The sequence below is a fragment of the Lepidochelys kempii genome, chromosome 2 (genome assembly GCF_965140285.1).
Source record: "Lepidochelys kempii isolate rLepKem1 chromosome 2, rLepKem1.hap1, whole genome shotgun sequence".
Taxonomy (NCBI): domain Eukaryota; kingdom Metazoa; phylum Chordata; order Testudines; family Cheloniidae; genus Lepidochelys; species Lepidochelys kempii.
Window position 1 is genome coordinate 57,177,310 of NC_136381.1, and position 22,304 is coordinate 57,199,613.

Consider the following 22,304-nt stretch of genomic DNA (forward strand, 5'->3'; position numbering starts at 1 on the left):
CCCCGATAGATCGATCACTACCCATAGTAACTCTGTCTGTAATTTTATACTTTTAATATTTATTGGTAATTATTTCAATCTCTTTAAAGTTAAACAAATTATGAAATATTGCAATTCACAACAATATTGTTTTGGTGGAAATATATTCTAGACATTGAGGAATAAAGGGGAAATTGTATTTCTGCTCCTTGAAAGCAAGTATTTTAATATGCTTACCTTGTTTTATATGATGCAGAATGGAGAGGCAGGAAAGGAAACAGAAGAAGAAAAAGATGCAAACAAATCTGAGATCAGCATAGTGTTTGAAATTGCCTTGAAGCGCAACATGCCTGTCAGTTTTGAGGTATGTGTTATATATGTGAGTAGACCAGTTTATATATTGAGCTGTTCTGCTGTCTTCCGAGTGTTTATAAAAATGTAATAAGCAACAACTAAAAGCAAAAGGGCTGGGTGAGAGAATTCATTACAAATAAATGCATGCAAATTCTAAATAAGAAAAGAAATTGAAAATTAATCCGAGTCTAAGGTGTCATTTTATATTATTAAATTGGCTGCTCTGTCAAATAAATGTGGGCCAAACATGTAGACGCTGATAGGTCCATTGTCCTTCAGTCTTTAATGGATGGTAGAGTGACTCTTTGTTTATCCTTTGCCATCATGGGGTGTAAATTGGAATTGATAGCCACATTCAACACAGGAAAAAAAAACCCCAAAAAAACAAACCACACACTCCGAGAGAGAGGCAACCTAGACCTTCTCTCCTAATCCTGGGAGGTGCTGCAAGACATTGAGACACCATGAAAGCTCCCATAAGGACACTTAACACATGTCCCCTTCTCAAAGAGTTATTGGTAATGCCCTCACTTCTTTTTTTCGTATCTCTGCTTCAGTCTCCACATCTTTCTCCTCCTCAAATCCCATTTTATCTATGGGCCAGACTCTCTCTTAATGTTCCTTATTTAGGCCTTAATCCTGTCAGTACTTCAGCACATGCATAACTTTACTCACATAACTAGTCACCTAGACTACAATTGCTTATATAGTTAATGGTTGTATTATTTATCTAGTGCTATAAGGGTACAAGCTGCTTTACAGTAATGGTGCCAAACAAATAACAGGTTCCTTGCCGCAGAAGGGTTTATACTCCACAGCCACATGCTACTACATTGTAGGGTTTCATAGGGCAGCCTGCCTGGAACACCCTCCTGTGGTAGGTCATGGCATGACAGGTACACCTGCTTCAGTTTTCCCTCCCAGGTGGCCTAATATCACTTCTGGCTTTCTTATTTCAATATTACCCCTCCTTGGGACTGGTTTATTACAGCACCATAGTCTACAAGAGGAGTCCCAAATATGTAGTCCAATTCTCACCCCAGTGCAAGCCGTCATTAAAACTTAAGACCTCTCATTCCTCAGTGCCCCGCATACTGGTGAATTCAACCATGCCCAGACTTTCAGTCCTCTCCTGTCCTTGTTCCAGGACAGCCACCTCAGCCCTTCCAACAGTCTCATTCTTCTCAGTGGGAGTGCCCACAGCCTCTCTGCTGGGAGTATCCTTCACTCCCCCTGGCACTCTCATGGTTCTGGCTCTCTGGCCCTGGAGATGTCAGTGGGTAAGCTACTCTGCTGCTCCTCCTGTCTTCAGCCCTTTCTGGCCCTCCGTTCCAGCTCTCGGGCTTAGGGTCAGCAGGCAACTCCCTCTGCTGCTCCTCCTGTCTTCAGCCCTCTCTCAGGAATGCCAACCAGCAAACTGCTTGTGCTGTTCTCCTGCCTTGTCCCAGAAACTACCTTCAGCTTTCTTCTGGGACTCCTCCAGTTCTCTGATCTCGCCTGCCCTTCCTGACTGAAACAGTTTGCTCTGACTCTCTGGGAGTCCTTCTCACTGGGTCTCTCCCTGATCCTTTATAGCACCTAGGTGCTGCATCTCCCTCTTAATTGGCCAAATGGGAGCACCAGCTGTGGCACAGGGGTGCTGGCTCCAACTTCAAACATAGGGGCCATTTACCCTGTGACGGACAAATCAGTACGTCAAATCAGTACAAATCAGTATATGCATTTGTACTGCATATACTGATTTGTATATGCAGAGATACATATAGGGAGATGGGTAATGAGTCACACAGTAGTTGGGCGTTTGGAAGATTTTTGAAGGTAAAGAGTGACGGTGCTTTGGAGGTGTTAATCAGGAGGTTGTTGCAGCCATAAGTGGTGTCAAGTAAGAAGACGCGAAGATGGGAATGTCTGATACAGGGAAACTCTCTACTGTGCCATTTGCATGAGAATATTCTGAAGAATGTTATTACTATTAATGATGTTTCCATAAATTATAAAAGGATAATTTCTTGCCCGCCTACCAAGAGGGAACAACATATAATTAATTCCCTCTGATTTCAAAAACTTCCCAATATAATTTTTTTTTAATCTCTCAAAAACATAACAATTTTTCTGTGTGTGTTGTTTAGTGTCATTAAATGTAAATGTTGTTGACATTCTTAGGTAGAATTGAAGCTTAACCTGTGTATTGTTTTAAAAAGATATCTTATATTTCAGTAAAATGACTAACCAATTTGTGATAATCTACAGGATCTGGTGTTTCTAATGAGATTGTTCTCAAGAATATTTTGTATTATTCCAGTCATGCATTAAAGCTTTCATTATCTTTATCATACGATAGCTGTAGAATGCTCAGCAATTTCTTCATCTGACAAAGCTTTAGTAAATATTAAAGCTGTGCTCTGTTACATAGATGAGCAAATGGTTAAAGATATTTAACGTTTCATGTGAACAGTTTTCCAGAATTGCATAATATTTGGAGAATGGGGAGAGTTTGTAATGTAACTTAGGGGCCAGGTTCTGCCCTATGATGTCAGTGTGGCTGTATGGGTGGAACAGAGCAGAATTTGGTCCTGGCAGTTTGGCTAATGGGGAATTACACAATCACATAATCTCACTTACTCTGCCTGATAAAGTAAAGCTAGTATTTGTTCTCCAAGAACTTCCAGAAGCCATGTAAAGCAGTTTCTGTGTATTAAAGAATTGATTTTTAAAAATGCCTTAAAGTATCAATATTCTATAGCATAACAATTTTACTCTAGCCCAGTAGCTGGTATGTGCTTTCCGGGGCTGTTTAGAGGCCAGACGGATAATAGCATCCCCCCACTGCAGCAACTTGTAGCTATTTTAGCACTTGTGTGGGTCTGTTACGGAGCAGGTTTTAAAGATGAGTACGGTCGTCAGTCACCCTATGACAAGGGTAGTCAATTATTTTTTGTCAAGGACCAAATTTCTTGGTCAAGGTCCAGACTCCAGAGAAAAAAATAATAAGAAAAACAATAATGATAATAAGTAAATGAAAAGATTTCAGGGTCTGTTCAAAAGCATCTGGCGGTCTGGATTTGGTCCATAGTCCACCGATTGACTACCCCTGCCCTATGAGCTGTTGCTGCAGAGCAAGGGTTTTGCCTATTGCTTCCTGCTGGGCAGTATAGAGAAATCTCAGCCTTTTGCCTTCATTATTTCATGGAGGTTTATGCATTTATGTTCTGTGTGTGTGTTCTGGTTTTTTTCCACTCTTTAAAGACAGGATTATAATTTAATGTTGCAGTTGGCAAATTTTGAAGGGAGAACCATGCATTGTTTGGGTGGAAAATACTATGTGTCAGGGTGTGGCAGTGTATCCCCACCCTGTCTCCTGTTGAAGCGGACGATGGGTGTGCTGACACCACGGTTACTGTCCACCCAACTGTTTCAGGCCTTATCATGATAAGGCACAATGGTCAGATTCAAAAGGGCAGCCCTTGGGTTCAGGGCAGTGAGGCCTAGTGGCCAGCCTCAGTACTGTGGCCCTTGAGTTCAGGGCTGTGCGGCCAAGGGGCCAGAGTCATTTCAGCTGCCTTCCTGGTCAGGGCCATGCAGCCTAGTGGCCAGAGTCAGTACAGCTGCCCTTAGGGTCAGGGCTGTGTGGCCTAGGGGCCAGAGTCAGACAAGTGGGCCCCCACCTAAGGGTTGATGGTGGCGGGGGAGAGTAGGGGGACCCAGCTCCTCCCTCTCTCCTGGGTCCCGAGACAGGGCCCTGTCAGTCGTGAGCATGGTCACCATCCTGTCAGCGGGATTCCTACTGCAAGACGCTGACCTTCCTCGGGTGCGAGGTACCACTCTCTCCACTCCCCAGGCCACTTCCTCCCCTGAGTCCTGAAGCTGGGGTCCGTTTGTGGTTGGGGTCTCCAAGCTTCTTGGCATAGGTAGCTTGTTGGGACTCTGACTTCTGTTGACTGGCTGTGGGTAACTGGTCTCCAGTCTGGGCCTCAGGCTCTCTGGTTCCTACAGTCAGGGGCTGAAGCAGGCTCCTGGGCTGAAGCAGGCTCCTGGGCTGAAGCAGGCTCCTGGGCTGGAGCCTCCCCTGAGTGTCCTCCTTCCCCAGCAGTCAGCCTGTAATGAGCTGGGCTTCTCTCCTTTATACTAGTGCAGCATTTGGAGAATGCCCAGTCAGGTCTAAGGGGCGGGACTTGCACCACCTATATTGTGGGATTAACCCTTTCCTCCTAGTGCATGGTATGCATGCCCCATCACAGATGACTTTCGCGTCAGTTACATGTTTCCATTTGCTAGGAGTCACAATGAAAATTTCTTTCCCTGTCTTGTTTTCAGCTTTCAGGCTGAGATGGGGAATCTAAGGAGGTTTAACTGATTTGGCCTACTCAAGGCTTTAGAACAACTATACAAGATTGCTATTGTCCTCTTGCCAGGGGCTAGTTTTTTATTTTAATTACTTTATTTATTTTGGGTGGGCAAGTAAAATAACATCAATTTTTCATTATCAACATCAAGAGTGAGAAGATTTTAGTCTGGCAAATTTTCATGATGATTATGCAAGACTGCATGAGGAGAAGTAGGAGAGAAGTGTCTTTCTGTCCCATTGGCATTGAGAGGCAGGAAGGACCCAAGCTAATCACTTGGAAAGATAATGGATTGCCTAATGCTGTGACCAAGTTCTCATCATGAGATTTGGTGCCCGTTCTCAGGCCTGCCAGTCTCTAAGCACATGTTTGGTAGTTCCCTTCTAGCAAGGGTGGAAGGATGTCAATCTTCCTCACTCTGACGTGTGGGGACTTCTTGCTCAAAGGGTTTAACAGTAGAGTTTCTATATGTTTAATAAAGATGTGGATTTTTTTTTAAACTGGCAAAATACCACATTTCTGCCTGTGTTTTCATTTGCATTAACCTGTGGATTTATTTTGGTATTTTCTCAAACCTTAAACAGGGATGGTTATAATTGACTTTGGGCTTGTCTAGATTAGGCCCTCCCACAATTTGGACTATGGGGGTGTGAATAGCAGTGTGCACCAAAGTGCTGTGCTGTAACACCCTGTGTGGATGCTTTATTATAGTTCTGTTTGAAGAAGATTCTGTTAACATGAACTAGGAACCTTTTAGTTCACACATGCTGCGTCCACACGGGGGAGTTAAAGTGCAGCACTTTGCACACTATACACCCCTGTAGTCTGAACTGAGGGGCTGTGTAGACATAGCCTTCGTTTCATCTACTCGGCTTTTTTTCTGCTTCTCTGTTAGGGTTTAAAAATGTCTCCATTTAATCTCAATCTCATCTTTCAAAATGCCATCTGTGGGCTTCTCCTTTGCTTTGTCCTGTCAGCAGGGGTTGGGGGCTCATGTTCTACATCTTCAAGCATTCTTCTCAAGTGTGTCTTCCAAGCTGAGATCAGCCTTCTGCATGTACTCCTAGAAAAAGGTGTGTTGAGGCACTGAAGATCTTCCTGTAGTCTTTGCCCCCATGATGACTACTAGCTCGTTAGTCTCTAGCCAACATATCCCACATCTCATCATCTCAAATGACCCAGACGTCTCAGTCTACACTCTCCCTTACTTCACTGCTATTGTGCTCCTGTTTTTTAATTTGTCAGAGTGATTCATTAAATTGACCTGAATTCATCCCTGTTATAATTTAACCTTTGGCATGACACCAGGCATGAATTTGGCCCATTGTATGTTCTCATGGTGGAATAAGACTGACAGAAAGAGAAAAATATTGCTGTTGCTGCTACTCAGATTCTCAGCTGCAGGATGAATCTCTCAACTCAAGGAGCATTGTAGTGTGCTAGCATCTAAAGTGGGTAGCATTTTTGTTTAGTGACGATTGAACTCAGTTATAAACCTCTGTATTTTTGGATTTATAGCACAAATGTTTTAAAGCATATTAAGTAGAGGAAGTTTTAAAACACTCTGAATTTCTGGGGTCAGCCAAAAATAGGTTTTAGGTTAAGATGGTTGTTGCAAAAGAACCTAACTTTGGTATTGGGCCTGATCCAAAGCCCACTGACGTCAATAAGAGTCTTTGCCGGCCATTATTTTCCATGTGCAGTGTATCTACAATATAAAGGGTTAAAGAGACACTAGGTTTTTTTCAAAAAAATTCTTTTTACATTAAAAAATACTTTTTAGGAACTTGACAGTGGTATTTCTTCCGCAAGTAGTTTTGCCCTTTCCCATTTGGTCAATATAAATATTTCTGTATGTTTCTTTTGTCTGAGTATGAGTAGTTTTATAAATACATTATACTATATAAGAATACAAACACCTATCCTGTGCTATTGCCAGGATCATGATTTCAAACACTCAAAAAAGATGGGAAATGAAAATGCTAAAGTTCTTGTAGTCATTTTAAATTAAACATGTTCCACAATCTGTCCATGTTATACTATTCATATAACAACATCCGGTAATATACTAAGGTACAGATTTAAAAGAGACTGGAAGATACCATTGCTGTGAAGACATAACCTCTTTTCCCCTGACTTCAGGGTTGAAAATTATTGCACAAAAGCCTTGAGGTGTACTTTCATATTTTAATTTTCCTAGTTTAAAAATAAAAGAATGTTAAAATCTTTTGCACAGTATAAGTTCTGCTCTGCTGGAGGTTTAGGGTGTTCCAAAAAGAAAGAAACTCTGGGTCAGAATTTTTGGCCTGCTATGTACCATCTGTGCCCCTTCAGAAGGAAAATGGAACAGAAACGCTAGATCTCCCTCTTTTGACCACGCTGGAAATTCACAACTAGACTGATCAAGCCCTGTGTACGGAGAAAGGATGTAAGAAACCTCTACGGCCTAGTTGCAATCTTTGCATGGTGTTAAATGCAAGGGTAAAAACTTGACTTAATTGAAGTCAGTGGTAAAACTTCCATTGGCTTTAGTGGGGCTGGGATTTCAGGCAGGGTCCTCTTCTAACTAGTGCCATAATAGTGCACTCTAGGGTGGGGAGGAAATTCTTATCTCAATACAAAGATTGAGGGCAGTCCTGAGCTAAAACTAACAGAATCCACAGACTTCTTTTTTCTGGGAAAATTCAAACATAGTTGTCTGTTCACCTTCATTTTGTGTCTTTTGATTGATGTATGTACTGACTTATATTTTCATGTGAAATTACAACAAAACAGAGTTTGAAAAAGAAATACATGCTTAAGGAGACCCCATTACAGGGTAGTGGCTAAACTAAATAATGCAGGGATTCTCAAACTGGGGGTCGGGAGGTTATTACATGGGCGGTCATGAGCTGTCAGCCTCCATCCCAAACCCTGCTTTGCCGCCAGCATTTATAATGGTGTTAAATATATAAAAAAGTGTTCTTGATGTATGGGGCGGGGGGAAGGGGCATGGTCCACTCAGAGGCTTGGTATGTGAAAGGGGTCACCAGTACAAAAGTCTGAGAACCCCTGAAATAATGCAAGGGACATGATCTTGGGGGGGGGGGGGGAAGACTTTAATACAAAACATGTTGAAATATTTTTAAGATTGAGGGTTTAAACCTTTTAAAAGCACAGTTATTGAACTAAGACTGGCTTAGCACCTTTATCTGAGTCCCCTTGTATTGTGGCATTGCTTTTCTTCAGCAAATGGTTCTGTCCTACTGGGCAATGCTGCATACTACTGAAATAATAAGTATTTATTTTGATTTTGAAAGTAATAGAAAAAGGTGCCTATTCAAAGCTCTGGGTACCCCAATACACATGAAAACAAAATTAAATTTAATTAAATAGCTGCTTCCTCCTCCAACAACCAGCGGAACTGAACTCCCTCCCAAACACACAACTCCCATCCCCCAGGCAGATCTAATCTTCATCAAACCAGTTTGCATGGAAAAAAGCCGTACTTGTGATAAGCACCTCATGGTCATGTCTTTACATTGTGTTGATGCATTACAAGGTTAAAGATGAGGTATGTGTTCTTATATGATAATTTGACTTGAAATAATTTTCTGTTCAATTTAGGTGATTAAAGAAAGTGGCCCTCCACACATGAAGAGCTTTGTTACTCGAGTTTCAGTAGGAGAGTTCTCTGCAGAAGGAGAAGGAAACAGTAAGAAACTCTCAAAGAAACGCGCTGCAATTGCTGTCTTACAAGAACTCAAAAAACTTCCACCTCTTCCTGTGATTGAAAAGCCAAAACTTTACTTTAAAAAACGCCCAAAAACAATATTAAAGGTAAGTGTCTGTATATGTCACAACAAGCAATTCTCTTAGGAAATCATAGACTTATTAATATTAAAGATAGAAAAGACCTATATGATCAAATAGTCCATTCTGCTGCCACTTCCTTGTTCATGTCATTACATATTTATTTGTATAACTTGAATTTTAAATTGTCTGGGTATGTTGGGATTTTCTAAAATCCCAACAGTCATGGCTCTAATTGTCATTTGTCATATTTCATTTGTGACAAGAAAGAAAGCTTTTCCATAAATGTATCAAATGTATTTGCCCAAAAGATGTTGCCCATTACAGTCTAAAGATGTAGCACTATAGTCAATGGCAGTTCTTCCATTGACGTCCTGTGGGGCAAGATTCATAAATTCAAAGGCCAGAAGGGACCATTGTGATAATTTAGTCTTACTTCCTGTATAGAATAGATCTCCTCTCTCAGAACCCATGTTGCTGTGTATTGAGGAGTATCTCCTAACAAGAGACAGAAAAACGGTTATCTACTTCTCTCTCAGCTCTCACAGTAAAACTCCCATGTGGTGGTAAAAAGTTCTCTGTAATAAGGCAGCATTGCAAGGACTGGTTCTTATTAAAAAAAGTAGCCTCTCTAGTCACCTGTTTAAAATACTTTTATTAAAAAAAAGAGATGTTTCTTATTTTTCCATGTTTATTTGTAAATCTTTAATTAAATATTCAGTATAGGGAGTTACAGTATTTTGTAGATAATCCATGTGGTCATTTACTCAGTGGTTGATGACGCAGTGTGATTCAAGGTGATAGCTATTGATCCGGTACATGTGAAGTGTCTTTATTCCTAACAGTTGATACCTTTATTGTCAAAATATTGCAGTACCCAAATAATTATGCACTAGGAACCCAGACATTGTCATAGTAATATTGTAGTCTCCTGTGTACAGAAAGAGTAAATTGCAGCTCTTGGAATGCTTTTCTCTTCTCAAGTTAGATGTAAGATGTTAGTTCACATTTTAGCTAGATCACTTACCCATTTCAACTCAAGTTTCAGGTTAGGAATAGATTTATCTAGCACTGATACAGGTATGTCTTCCTGTCTGTATCATATGATACAATTAATATAGGTTTCTCTGAGCAAATAATATAGTGCCATAAGTCCAGTAAGCAAAGTGTGGATTCCTTGGAGACCACTGTCCCAGTTACCATTAATATGCAAGAGAACACATGCAGCCGAATGGTTTTTGCAGTAGTTCTCTCAGCAAGTCTTTTAATCAGTTGTTGTTGCTACTTAGGTGTCCTCTGTTTCGTAGTTATTATTTCGTCTTATTTTTGCCCATATGGTTTATTTTTAAGATTTTTTTTTTATTAAGCTGTCAAGTGCTGAGACAAAGCAGTCCAGCTGCTTCAAGCTTAGTTCTTAATGCATTCATAATGTTTACAAACAAACGTGAGTGACACCATTTGGGTCTGAGGGAAGGCCATGTAGTCTCCAACCACAGCAGTTTGTCAATGACTAAGAAGCCTGATTCCAGTTGATTTTAGCAGCCTCAGAATATTTTATACATTCATCTAACTTGCTATCCTGAAAATCTCTTAAAAGTCAAATGTTTACTTCATGCCCTTGGAAGATAGACTCTGTTGTCAGTGCTCTCAGCTTGAAGGAGACTCAGTCACTATTCCCTGGGTGCAGCTTCAGTCTATTTGATTGGTTAATCAAAGATAGTATCTTGGAAAGAGTCCAAAGCTCTGTTCACATCACCATCAAGTGGATCTCTTTACACGCTCTGCAGAAAAACCATAGAATTACTTACTGCATGTGTCTACATTTCGGTTAGAAGTCATTTGATAACACTCTTCAGGTCTCAAAACCACATAAAAGATAGACCAGTTCCTTCTCCACCTTTAATGGTCAAACCCATAAAGAGCTTGTTGAATTTGAGCTATCCCTCCATTACAATCTTCCCTGTGTCACAGGATATTAATAGGCTTCTTACTACACTGATTAAGCTTCCTTTAGAGCCTTTAGATTCTTGTGAGCTCAAGTTTCCTAAATGGAGTGTTTATTCCTGGTGGCAGTAGATTTATGGCTGCTTCTAGGATTCATGAGCTTCAGTCCACAGTGACTGGTTCTGTTTTGTGCACTCATCCTAAATTCCTTCTGAACATGGGGCCAGCTGGCGTGACCAGCTTGCATCTGATCTAACAAAGGCTGCCATGTGATGTTCTCTACATACATTTATGAAACATTATTGAGTAGCCTTAGCAGCATACAGATACTCAGCTTAGCCTATCAGCACTTCAATCCAGAAAGAGACTGTCAGTGGTCTAAATTAATTTGATTTTTGAGGATACCATTGTCTGGTGAAGTAGTTAACCTGATTCTCCATTGAGTAATCATTTACACCAGTATAAAGTGAGTGCAAAATGATATTCTGATTTGCAGCCTTTCATATCCATTTTGCACTATGTAAATGACTACCCTGGGTGCTGGGCAATGGAGAATCAAACCCTTTATGTCTAGAGTACTTCCCTGCTATTACATGTGGAAACAAGCCCTGAAGTCTGAAGACATACAGCATTATAAGTGCTGTCTTCAGAGAACTATTACTCTTTAAAGAAAAATAATTTCTTTGCAGAATATTGGGTTTTTTTGGATTAAATGATCATGCTTGTCTCTGGGTAACTTAAAAAAAAAATCTCTTCAGTTAATATTTCTGAGTTTAGTGAGGGTGGAAAAAATGCACTTTTCCTATTTTAAAGAATTCTGTCCATAATTCCTTGGTTTGATTTAGATAGCGCTATAGCAAAAATGTCTGAAATTTGAATTCTGGTTTGGACATAACAAGTAAAAATTCCCGCAAGCCTAATACTACAGGAACAACCACCTTACCAGAGCTTTGTAAAGTATGCAAGCTGAATAAGCAAATAGCTTTAGAGAGAGCAGCTGAACTTGGAAACTTTGCAAGCCACTTACTGCAACTGCTTTTAAATTTTTTTCCTCATTTCATTTTTCTTAAAATGGAAGGCTGGGATTTTTGAAGGTGTCAAAGGCCTGGTCTACTCTAGAAAATTTGGTCAGTTTAACTATGTCAGTCAGGGGTGTGAAAAATCTACATCCCTGGGTGGTGTAGTTAAGCTGACCTAAGTCCCCATGTAGACAGCGCTAGGTTGACGGAAGAATTCTTCTAGGAACCTAGCTGTCGCCTCTCAGGGATGTGGATTACCTATGCTGATGAAAGGAATCCTTCCTGTTGGCATAGGTAGTGTCTACAGTGAAGCGCTACAGCACCAGTGCTCCTCTAGTGTTTTAAGTGTAGACAATTCCTAAATTAATTAGGCTTGGTCTACACTAGAAAGTTATACTGACATAACTAAGTCAGTCAGGTATGTGAAAAAATACCTCTGATCGATGTAGTTATGCCGACATAACCCCCAGTGTAGAAACAGCTAACTCAGTGGAAGAGTGCTTCATCAACATAGCTAACAGTGTTCAGGAAGGTGATGTCACTGACAGAAAAGCTGTTTCTGTATTTATGCTACAGGGCTAGACCAGCGTAGCAATGCCAGCATAGTTTCCATAATGTAGACCTACTCAGACACCCAATTCTTGCTGAAATTCGGTGGAAGCTAGAAGCCTAATTCCCTTAGGGTCCTTGGAAAATCATAGCCTAAAAATATTAAATGCAAAAACCTAACATTTATGGAACGTTAAAGCTTCTAAAAGCCAGGAAATTCAAAGAATTAAGGTGGCTCTGGCACCAGCGCTCCCGTTTTGACAGGTACTGCCCAGCTATACTCTGAATAGGGTTAGAAGACACGATTATAAAAATGTATAAGCCTCTTCTATGCTTTTGCTTCCACCATTCCTATATCTGAGGGAGCTAATTCGTGAATACTGCTGGTAAATTATGAGTCTGATGCTAGGCAGTGTAGATGCAGACATTAACAGGATTTGCAGTGTGGTCAAACCAACCACTTGCTACAGTTTCCACCTTAGGATCCTGATCCTGAATCCCATGATCAAGTGACAATGCAGTTTGTTCATTTGGGCATGCTCTCTTGTCTAGTATATCACTCTGAGAGAACAGCATGGAAAAAATCTTATTAAAAGAACATGCAGTGTAATTGTTGCACTGGCATGTGCTGAAATAACTTGGGTTTTTTAAATCTTATTTTAGACTGGACCAGAATATGGTCAAGGAATGAACCCCATTAGCCGCTTGGCTCAAATCCAGCAGGCCAAAAAGGAGAAGGAGCCAGAGTATATTCTTCTTTCAGAGAGAGGGATGCCTCGTCGCCGAGAGTTTGTTATGCAGGTATTGTCTGATGTTGTTATATTAGGAAAGATTCCTTTATTCTGTTATGACCAAGCACAAGAAGAACAATGGTGGAATATAAAGCCGATCCCATCTAACATTGTTTAGCTCTTTACATATCATACAGTTAAGCAGCAGGAGTACAAAATTTGCTGCTAGCCATTTTAAAAAAAAGGCTATTTGACCTTTTCCTTTCTGTAGATGAAATAAATCCAATTAGATGTGTAATCCCTTTCTAAAGTGATAGCTATTTTCCCTCTGGTGTTTTTGCTTTTCTTAAACTTTTTTTTTTTAGCGGTGGTCTTTTTTCACCTATTTGTTTTATTTCCTTATTTTACTGTCTGTTCATGATTTACTTTATTGTTTTTGTTTTTTCCTTTGCTACACTATCCTGACAAAAACTTTGTGATGACTGATGGATGAATTTAGAAAGATCAGAAACTGTAATACAAATAAGTATCCACAGCAGTCCAGGGCTAGGGGAGAGCGCCTCTCCACACCGGGGCAGCTCCGGGGCTGAGGAAGAGGCACCTCTTCCCACCTGCGCAGCCCTTGATAGCCTGCTGCGCAGCCCTTGATAGCCTGCTGCGCAGCCCTTGATAGCCTGCTGCGCAGCCCTTGATAGCCTGCTGCGCAGCCGCGCAGCTTAGAGGGAACTTAGAATGTAGCTCATTAAACTTGTTGTGGTTTCACTGAATTTAAAAGCTTACCTTAATGTTTTCCCATCTTGCCCCACTTTCTTCTTCTGCTCTAGAATTGCATCGTTACCCTCAAAATTTAGTGGCCTTTGTTTGCAAGGTGTTCAATACTGTAATGAACTCTCTTCAAACTAAAATGTTACTTTTCCCCTTCAGTTTTCTTATTTGAGAGTTTCTATTATGTCCTTAGAACTGTGGTTTCTAATTTTTTTTTCACATTGTGTAAGGGTTTGAAGCCAGGAGATCCTATAACAGACCATCTAACCTCCATCTTTCCCTGGCCATTCTCAATCTGAGATGGTTCTGTGCACAGTCAGAAAGGGTGCTGTGGACTACAGATCAGTGTTTGAGAACAATTTCACCTTGAATTTGGATTTGCTTTGTAGGCAACCTCAGTACTTTAATAGTGAAATATTTGGCTTTGAAGGGGAAAAAAAACTTTACACTGAACTGTGTTACTCCCTTGCCTAGGAAGACTCTTGTGAAAGGGGGAGTTAAAGGAATTCTGTAGCCCAGCTGCCTTTTTATGGGTGTTCATAAACAGTGTAGCCTAAACAGGGACTTTTGGCCTTGCTTTATAATGCTTTCACACTAAAACGATATTGCTTTTTTTCTCCCACCAGACATCCCACTGGATTCATTAGTGCATGCAAAAAACTTATCTAAGTAAAAAGTCTTTTGTATAAACTACTTAAACAGTGTTTTCATTTGATTTAATTGAATGTGGAAGTAAAATATCCAGAGATAATATGTTCATTTTTATCTGTCACACAAAGAGCAAGTTTAGATGTGATGAAATGGATCCAATTACTTGTCCTGACCGTTACATAAACAGAAGAAAACCTCTGATGACATTAGTTGGTGTTCTGTTCCCAAAGTTAATTTAGGAAAGCTCGCTCTTTGTAGTCAGACCTTTAATCCTTGATAGAGGTTATAATAATAGCCAAACCAGTTTTACAGGTCTGAGAAATAGCAACACATTGATTTATTGTGGACTATGCGATAAATTATCATTTTTGTCTCGCCTCATTAAGGTTCTTCAATTTTATTACATACAAGCTCATTGCAATTTGGTTATTTTCTAATCATGACTGCAAAGTTAACTGTTACTTCAAGCTTCAAGTTCCAGATTTCTGTTTTCATAATTTTGGATGTTTTTGCTTAATTATGCCTTCTTTAGTTTGCAGAGAATATTTAGAGTATTTTCTTGTTTCTGTATGTACAATAGATATTTAAAACCAAAACAGGATAATCTAAATGTTTTCGTAAACAAAGATTTATTTGATAAATGAGTACCTGGAAAACATGTTGACTTTAATTAACAAGATTTTTTATTTCTTTTTCGAAAGCTGATATTTTAGAATTTAAAAAACAGTAAGATTTGAGACATTTGACCTGTGAAATTTTTGTTTGGATTGTTTTATGAAGTAGATTATTACTTCCTAACTGTTGTATATACTTTTGCAACCATACACCATTTTTGAAACAGGATCTGGCAAATAAAATGACTGAATGCACCAAGTAAAATATAGGTATTGAAGAATTATGAATGACCTGAGAATGAATAGGGGACATTTGGTGGACAATAGTCATAAACTAGGAGCATGCAGCTTGCACAGTTTATGAATGGTAGCAGAGCCCAAAGACTAAATTACAGCGTTATATTCTCTTTGTGGACATCTGTTGTTTATAATATGTCATTTTTATTTTGAAGTTTTAACTGCCTTTCCTATGTGGGACTTCTTGGTTGGCAGGAAATCCTTTATGTTGTACAGACCACATTTCCAGTGAGACCTCAACTTCTCAGAAAATGTGTTGATGGAAGATCATCCAAGGGCACAGGCATAATTGTTGAAGGAAAAGAAGAGGCTCATGCCCTGCCCAAATCTCCCCCTTTCCCCTCCGCCCCGTGATTTCCACTCCAATATTGTTTGCCCTATGGCTGGGGAGGATAAAGATGAAAAGCGTTCTCCCTCTTCCCCCAAAACATCCAGTACTCTTTCTATTAATGTCCATTTAATTTCCCCTGGACCAAGCCGTTCTCACTGGGAACTTACATTGGCATAGCGATGTAAGTCTCTCAGGGGTGAGAAAAATTCACACCCTGGAGAGACATAACTATGCCAACCCAACCACTGATATTGACATTGCTAGATCAACAGAGGTCTTCTGTAGACCTAGCTACCGCCTCCCAGGGAGGGGGATTACCTATTCTGACAGGAGAACCCTCCCATCAACATAAGTAGCGTTTACACTGAAGCGTTACACATAAGTTCATGGAGGATAGGTCAATCAATGGCTATTAGCCAAGATGGTCAGGGATGCAGCCCCATGCTCTGAGTGTCCCTGGCGTCTGACTGCCAGAAGCTGGGAATGGACAACTGGATGGATCATTCGATGATTGCCTGTTCTGTTCATTCTCTCTGAAGCACTTGGCACCGGCCACAGTTGGACAACAGGATACTGGGCTAGAAGAGCCATTGGTCTGACACAGTAGGGTCATTCTTATGAGATACCCATAGTTTCCACTTTGCTCTGGCTCCTAATGATGCTGATTGGCTTCTGGAGGTTTGCTGCAGCCAGTACATCCTGCAGGGGAGGAGAAAACTCAGAAGCTATATCACTTCTTTCTCCTGGGGGGAGGCAGGAGAGAGCAAGAGCTGGGGGCGGGGACATCAAGGAATGCAGAGAATAGGACCTGGGGGACACACGGCACAATCCTGGGGTATGCGGACACAGAGCTGGGGCACATAAAATTCACAGGCACAGTCATGTATAGATACTCATACTTTTATGGTATGAGTGATGGCCATGGTGTTTCTGGGACGAGAGGCTTTCAGAAGGAATGGAAGCAAGCTCATCTATGGAACCAGCTGCTTGTCCCCTCCCCCCAGATTTTGGTAAAGAAATTAGTCCAATAACCCCCTCTCAGGTTTTTTTTTTTTTTTTTTGGTTGCACCTGATGCAACTGACTATAGTAACACACTGCAACAACCTTGTTGATCTAGACTGCCACAAATTTATCAGTGATTGTGATCAATATTTTTGTTTCATTTTAAAAGGTCAAAATAGGCAGTGAAGTTACTACTGGAACAGGCCCCAACAAGAAAATAGCTAAAAGAAATGCAGCAGAAGCGATGTTGCTACAGCTTGGTTATAAAGCCTCCACCCCTCTTCAAGATCAGCCAGAAAAGGTGAGAAAAGGTGGCCCAAAATCCAGTTCCATAAGATGTTGAGCTCTTGCAGCTCATCACTTTTTGCAGGAACCTGTGTAGCCTCATTAAAGCCAGTTGAGTAGTTTGGCCGGTCAGTGTTCATATTCTTCCTTTAGCTGCAGCTACGTAACTTCATTGGATGGTAACTGCAACCCTTTCCTCTGCAAGTATAATTGAGGACAGCATATGTATGTACGTGTGCATGAATTTCATATTACCAAAATGCTCCTCTTTCCTTTACTCCCTTTGTGTTTCTGTTAGGATATTTCTTCCTCTTTGGGATTCCATGTCTTGTATAGGTCATTAACTTTCATGTATGAAATAGTTTTGATTTTTTGGCTCATTTACTCCAAACAGAAGCTACATTACAGAACCATCTAATAGTTAGGGTGAGCAGCAGGGTTGAATCAAATAGTGTACTTATAATGGTGTGTCACATTCTTGAGGTTGCCTCAGCATATACTCAAGGCAAATATCTATTTATGCCAACTTACATTTCAACATGAACTAAAAGCATGCTAGGATTTTTTTTTTTTTTTTTTTTTTTGCTCCACGGCAACCTAGTTGTTGGACAAGAAAGTATGGTTGTGCCAATTTTGTTTGGAGCCAGAAAGAGCCATGCAATAAAGAGATCTTGGCGTCATTGTGGCTAGTTCCCTGAAAACATCCAGTCAATGTGCAGCGGCAGTCCAAAAAGCAAACAGAATGTTGGGAATCATTAAGAAAGGGATAGATAATAAGACAGAAAATATCATATTGCCTCTATATAAATCCATGGTACGTCCACATCTTGAATACAGTGTGCAGATGTGGTCTCTCCATCTCAAAAAAGATACGTTTTGTAATTGGAAAAGGTTCAGAAAAGGGCTACAAAAATGATTAGGGGTATGGCATGGCTGCCATATGAGGAGCAATTAATAAGACTGGGACTTTTCAGCTTGGAAGAGGGATGACTAAGGGGATATGATAGAGGTCTATAAAATCAGGACTGGTGTGGAGAAAATAAATAAGGAAGTGTTATTTACTCCTCATAACGCACGAACTAGGGGTCACCAAATGAAATTAATAGGTGGCAGGTTTAAAACAAACAAAAGGAAGTATTTTTTCATACAGTGTAGTCAATCTGTGGAACTCCTTGCTGGAGAATGTTGTGCAGGCCAAGACTATAACAGGGTTCAAAAAAAGAACTAGATAAGTTCAGGAGGATAGGTCCATCAGTGGCTATTAGCCAGGATGGGCAGGGATGGTGTCCCTAGCCTCTGTTTGCCAGAAGCTGGGGATGGATCAGCGGATGATTACATCCTCTATTTATTACCTCTGGGGCACCTGGCATTGGCCAATGTTGGAAGACAGGATATTGGGCTAGATCAGGGGTTCCCAAACTTGGTTCACGGCTTGTTCAGAAAAAGCCCGTGGCGGGCCGTGAGATGCTTTGCTTACCTGAGCATCCACAGGTACAGCCGTGCAGAGCTCCCAGTGACCGCGGTTTGCCGTTCCTGGCCAATGGGGGCTGCGGGAAGCGGTGGCCCGGCCTGCACCGCTTACCGCATCTTCCATTGTCCGCGAACGGCGAACCGCAGCCACTGTGAGCAGCTGTACCTGCGGACACGAAGGTAAACAAAGCATCTCATGGCCTGCCAGGGGCTTACCCTGAATAAGCCGAGAACCAAGTTTGGGAACCCCTGGGCTAGATGGATCTTTGGTCTGATCCAACATGGCCACTCTTATGTTCTCAAACTGTAGGTTATTTCTTAAATGGAAATTGTGTTGAATGCATGTTGTAAATTCCTGTCTAAGTGACATGCTACTTAGCTCTCCTGATCTGCATTTAGTCCTGGGCTCATTGACAGAGGCATGTGTGACCCAAAGCGGCTTCTAAAACTCTGCCTCTTGCCATGGCTTGTCTACATTGGAGGTATTTTATTCTGAAGTAGCTGCAACAGTACAAACCCACAATGTAGGCTTGTTACACCATTGTAAAAGTGGTTTGCATCATTGTGACTTGCATTACTGTACCTATGCTGGTGCAGAAGTCCCCAGTGTAAACAAACTCTCAGTGTTCTTGTACAGACCAGAGAAGAGGTGTTGTGCCCCATACAGCACTTTGAGCTGGATGCACACATAATTAACTTGGGCTCTCTTCCTGATGTGCAGGATATAGTGTTCAACTCCCTGAGCAGAACTAGAGGAAGAATTTACCTAAATCTTGGGATGAGCAGAAAGATAATCTATATTTTTCTGCTGGTCAGTGTGTTTATAGTAAATAAACTGAGGCATGAGACTAATATTCATTTTCAGCCTCATGTCATGTGCGCCACCAAGTCATTTAATCCACCTAGATATTTTAATTGCAGTTCAAAAGCCTACCCAGTGAACAATAAGTTATGTTTCACTTGTCCAGACCAGGATTTTAGTTGTCACGAAGAGTTGGAGAATAGGATTTGTTTTACTGGGGCTAGATTATTATCTGCTATGAACTGAGTTCAGAGCTCCCTGCTGTTAAACAATTTATTTAATCAATTTTCTTTAAAAAATGCTTTTTGTTCCTATCTGACCGAATTTTCTGATGCGATAATTTATACTATAATTTCAAAAAATTTACCTGCAAACATGTAATTGTGCACATGCATTTGGTAATTGCATGCTCTGTTACTGGTTTGCACATCTGCCCATTTCCACAGGTGCAAATTAGGTGGTGGTGTTTCAGAATTTAATCTTTAAGGTTTTTATATGGAGTGTGACTTTCATTCAGAGGGATATGTTTAATATTAAGAGTATCGTTTTATAAAGATAATTTTCTCAAAAGAACGGATTCGTAGGTTTTGATGGTTATAAATAGAATCTCCTCTGGAGATGTGTAGGGCCACAACAAATAAAGATTTTTTTCTACTACTTTAAGGAGTTGTGCATTGATGCGGTCTCTCAGAAGTAAAAATCTGGAAAGAAGTACTCTTGCATTTAAATGATTTTACAATTATTCTTCCTTTTTAAAATTATATGTAGTATGGAAAATCGTTTTTTAAAGGGACCCTTTCAATAACGTAATTTTATTTCCAAGTTGAAAAGATAGGACAATAGGATTTTCTCCCATTCTTCCTCCTTCCTTTGGTGAATTTGGGTTTTTTTTCTTATCATAGTCCTCTACCCATGAATCCCCCCTCTTTGTTTAGTGTATATTTCACCTTATAGGCTCTGTTACTTTTTTGGTTCTTTAACTGGCTCCTGGACTTCACCTCCTCTCTTATTCCTACTTCTAGCCATGTATTCTCTGTTCCTCCATCTGGGACTTACCTTCTTCCACTTTTTCTTTTTAAGTCCTCTCCTCTTCACCTTTCTCTTTCTCCTTCCAAAGCATCTCAGGCCTGGCCTAAAAAGGCTATGAAGACTGCTGGTGGCTGGTTGTCCCTTCCTCTTGCTTTCTCTTTTCCCTTGCACACGAGGTGCTCTAGGCTCAGCGCCCCTCCCCCTTTAGTACGCTTTTCATTACATAGCTAAACCAGACATGCATACGTGTGCAGTGCTGCCTTCCTTAGTTAAGTACTGAGAGTTGAGCAAAAATCCTCACTGTGCATGCCCAGCATGCAGTTTTCAAAGGCTCATAACTCACTCAAATCAAAACCAGTTTTCACCAGAACACTTGAACTTCTCCACAATGAAGGGTATTTCTCAGCCAACTCCAGCATTTAACTCCCTGCCATTTTGGCTGAAGTACTGTAAAAAAAAAAAAATAAATAAAAGGTCAAGCATGTTTTTAATAATGGGAAATATAAATAAATCATCTTGTAAATTGTCTGGCCTATTTTTGCTCAAATTTTCTCAGAAGAATTCACCAATAGGCAGAGATGAGGCCTGGAATTCTGTCCAAAGGATGATAGTTTTGGAAGGCTTGCAAAAGTGGAAAAAAAGGTGGTTAGAATGGAAACCATTATGCAATCTTAACTTTCCTCACTGTGGATCAAATTAACCTCTTAAATTTCCACATGACTTTACATGGGCACAGTGGTCCCCACAGCAGTGCCGCCTTTGGGCCATGACTAGGTCATGGAGTTTATCTCTGGGAGGCAGGGATGGCAATAGACTAAAATAGCCAAAAGGCAGGGTCACACATTTTTCCAAAAGGCTGAGATTTATGACAATGACAGTGCTATCCCTAGGATTTTAGGGTCTCCTTGCCTCCCCTGCAGCATTAACAGAACCTTCTTTGCGCTACAGTGCTGTCACGGTCTGGCTTCCATCTCCTCCTGCCTGCTCTTTCTCTCTCCATGTTCTGTTAGGGCCTTGAAGGGGGAGTTACTGCAGCTTAGGGTAGCACTAACTTATAGTGCAGACTACATGATAAGGTCTGCTTTCCTGAAAGGGAAACATGCCATGTAAAGCAGCTGTTCTGATTACTCTTCCCTAGTCACACCTCTTCAGCCATGTGGCACCAAGCTCCAGCATAGGGACCATTAATGAAGCCAGGAAAGGGAGGATGCGAGTGCAGAGCTGTCTTTCCTTCAGACTGGTCAGCCCCTTCCACACTTGAACTTAGGTGGTTTGGTTTCCAATTCACATCATGCAGCAAAGAGTAGCGTACACCCATTGAAAAGAAGGCAACAGATGGCTGTTTAAATTAATAGGCTGTTTGAAATCTGTAAATATTGAAATCTGTTTAGTATTCTGTGTTACAACAGAATGGGGTTGCTATGAATCTGGAGCACAACCACAAAATCTGCCAAGAATCTCGATGGAAACTAGAGATGCTAACATTTCCAACTCCCCTTTCACTGCTCTCTTTACTGTTTATTAACTTTACCATGATAGGGAGTTTGACAAGAATTCCATACATTCAGTGCAGTTGTCTCACATTAATGTCACCTAGGGTGAACAGACCTCTCTGGAAGCAGTGAAGTGGCAGAAAGAAAAGCTGGTTAAAATTAAAATATTGCAACTCCCTGATCCCATGCCCAGAGTCAAATTCTGGTTTCCTCTGTGTGAGATGGGATGGGTGAGGTGAGGACAGGGCAGGGAATCTGTTGTTTTAGCACTCTGCCTAAGGGCCGGCTGCACTACAGATTCAGTGCTCTCTTGAGCATCGGACTGGGAGGGACCAGCTAACACAACCAGCAGGGCTTCTTGGCCTGAAGTTAGCTTGGCCAGTGGGCTGGAGTTGTGGCTAAGGGCCCATCTCCTCCCTGGCTCCTGCTTGTGTCATCCCTGCCTCCCAGAGACAAACTACATGACCTAGTCATGACCCACTGCTGTGGGGACCACTGTGCCAATGTAAAGCCATGTGGAAATTTAAGAGGTTCATTTGGTCCACAGGAAATCCAGACTATCAATCTTTGAGCTGATTGTGAGATGGAACACAGTTCATTGGTAAGCTGGGACTTGTGTCTCCATATTCACATAGAAATCTGGAAGGTTACAATTGTGAGAGCCCTAAGAATGCCTTATCTTTGAAGTTATGTGTTTATTCATATTTTCAAAATAGGAGTTGTTAGATACCTAACATTAGCTATTCTGAGGAGGCCAGTGGGTCTATCTACTGACACTAGAGACTTATGATGGAAATTATAAGGGTTCAGCACTGCTCTTACTTCAAGGAGTAAATTAATCCCTCGGTAGCGT

The 22,304-nt window shown here is 40.9% G+C and overlaps 1 protein-coding gene across 21 annotated transcripts in view; it reads left to right on the forward strand.

Moving 5' to 3' along the window:
- Window positions 1–22,304, forward strand: part of STAU2 (staufen double-stranded RNA binding protein 2) — a 225,159-nt gene that overhangs the window by 67,276 nt on the left and 135,579 nt on the right. For all 21 annotated transcript variants that reach the window (XR_013635293.1, XM_073330822.2, XM_073330823.2 and 18 more), the window contains 4 exons: window positions 236–343; window positions 8,283–8,495; window positions 12,644–12,781; window positions 16,542–16,673. Coding sequence is in view for 20 of the 21 variants with exons in the window: in XM_073330822.2 (XP_073186923.1) it covers window positions 236–343; window positions 8,283–8,495; window positions 12,644–12,781; window positions 16,542–16,673 (591 nt within the window). In the remaining variant the exon portion in view is untranslated. The remainder of the gene's footprint in view (window positions 1–235; window positions 344–8,282; window positions 8,496–12,643; window positions 12,782–16,541; window positions 16,674–22,304) is intronic.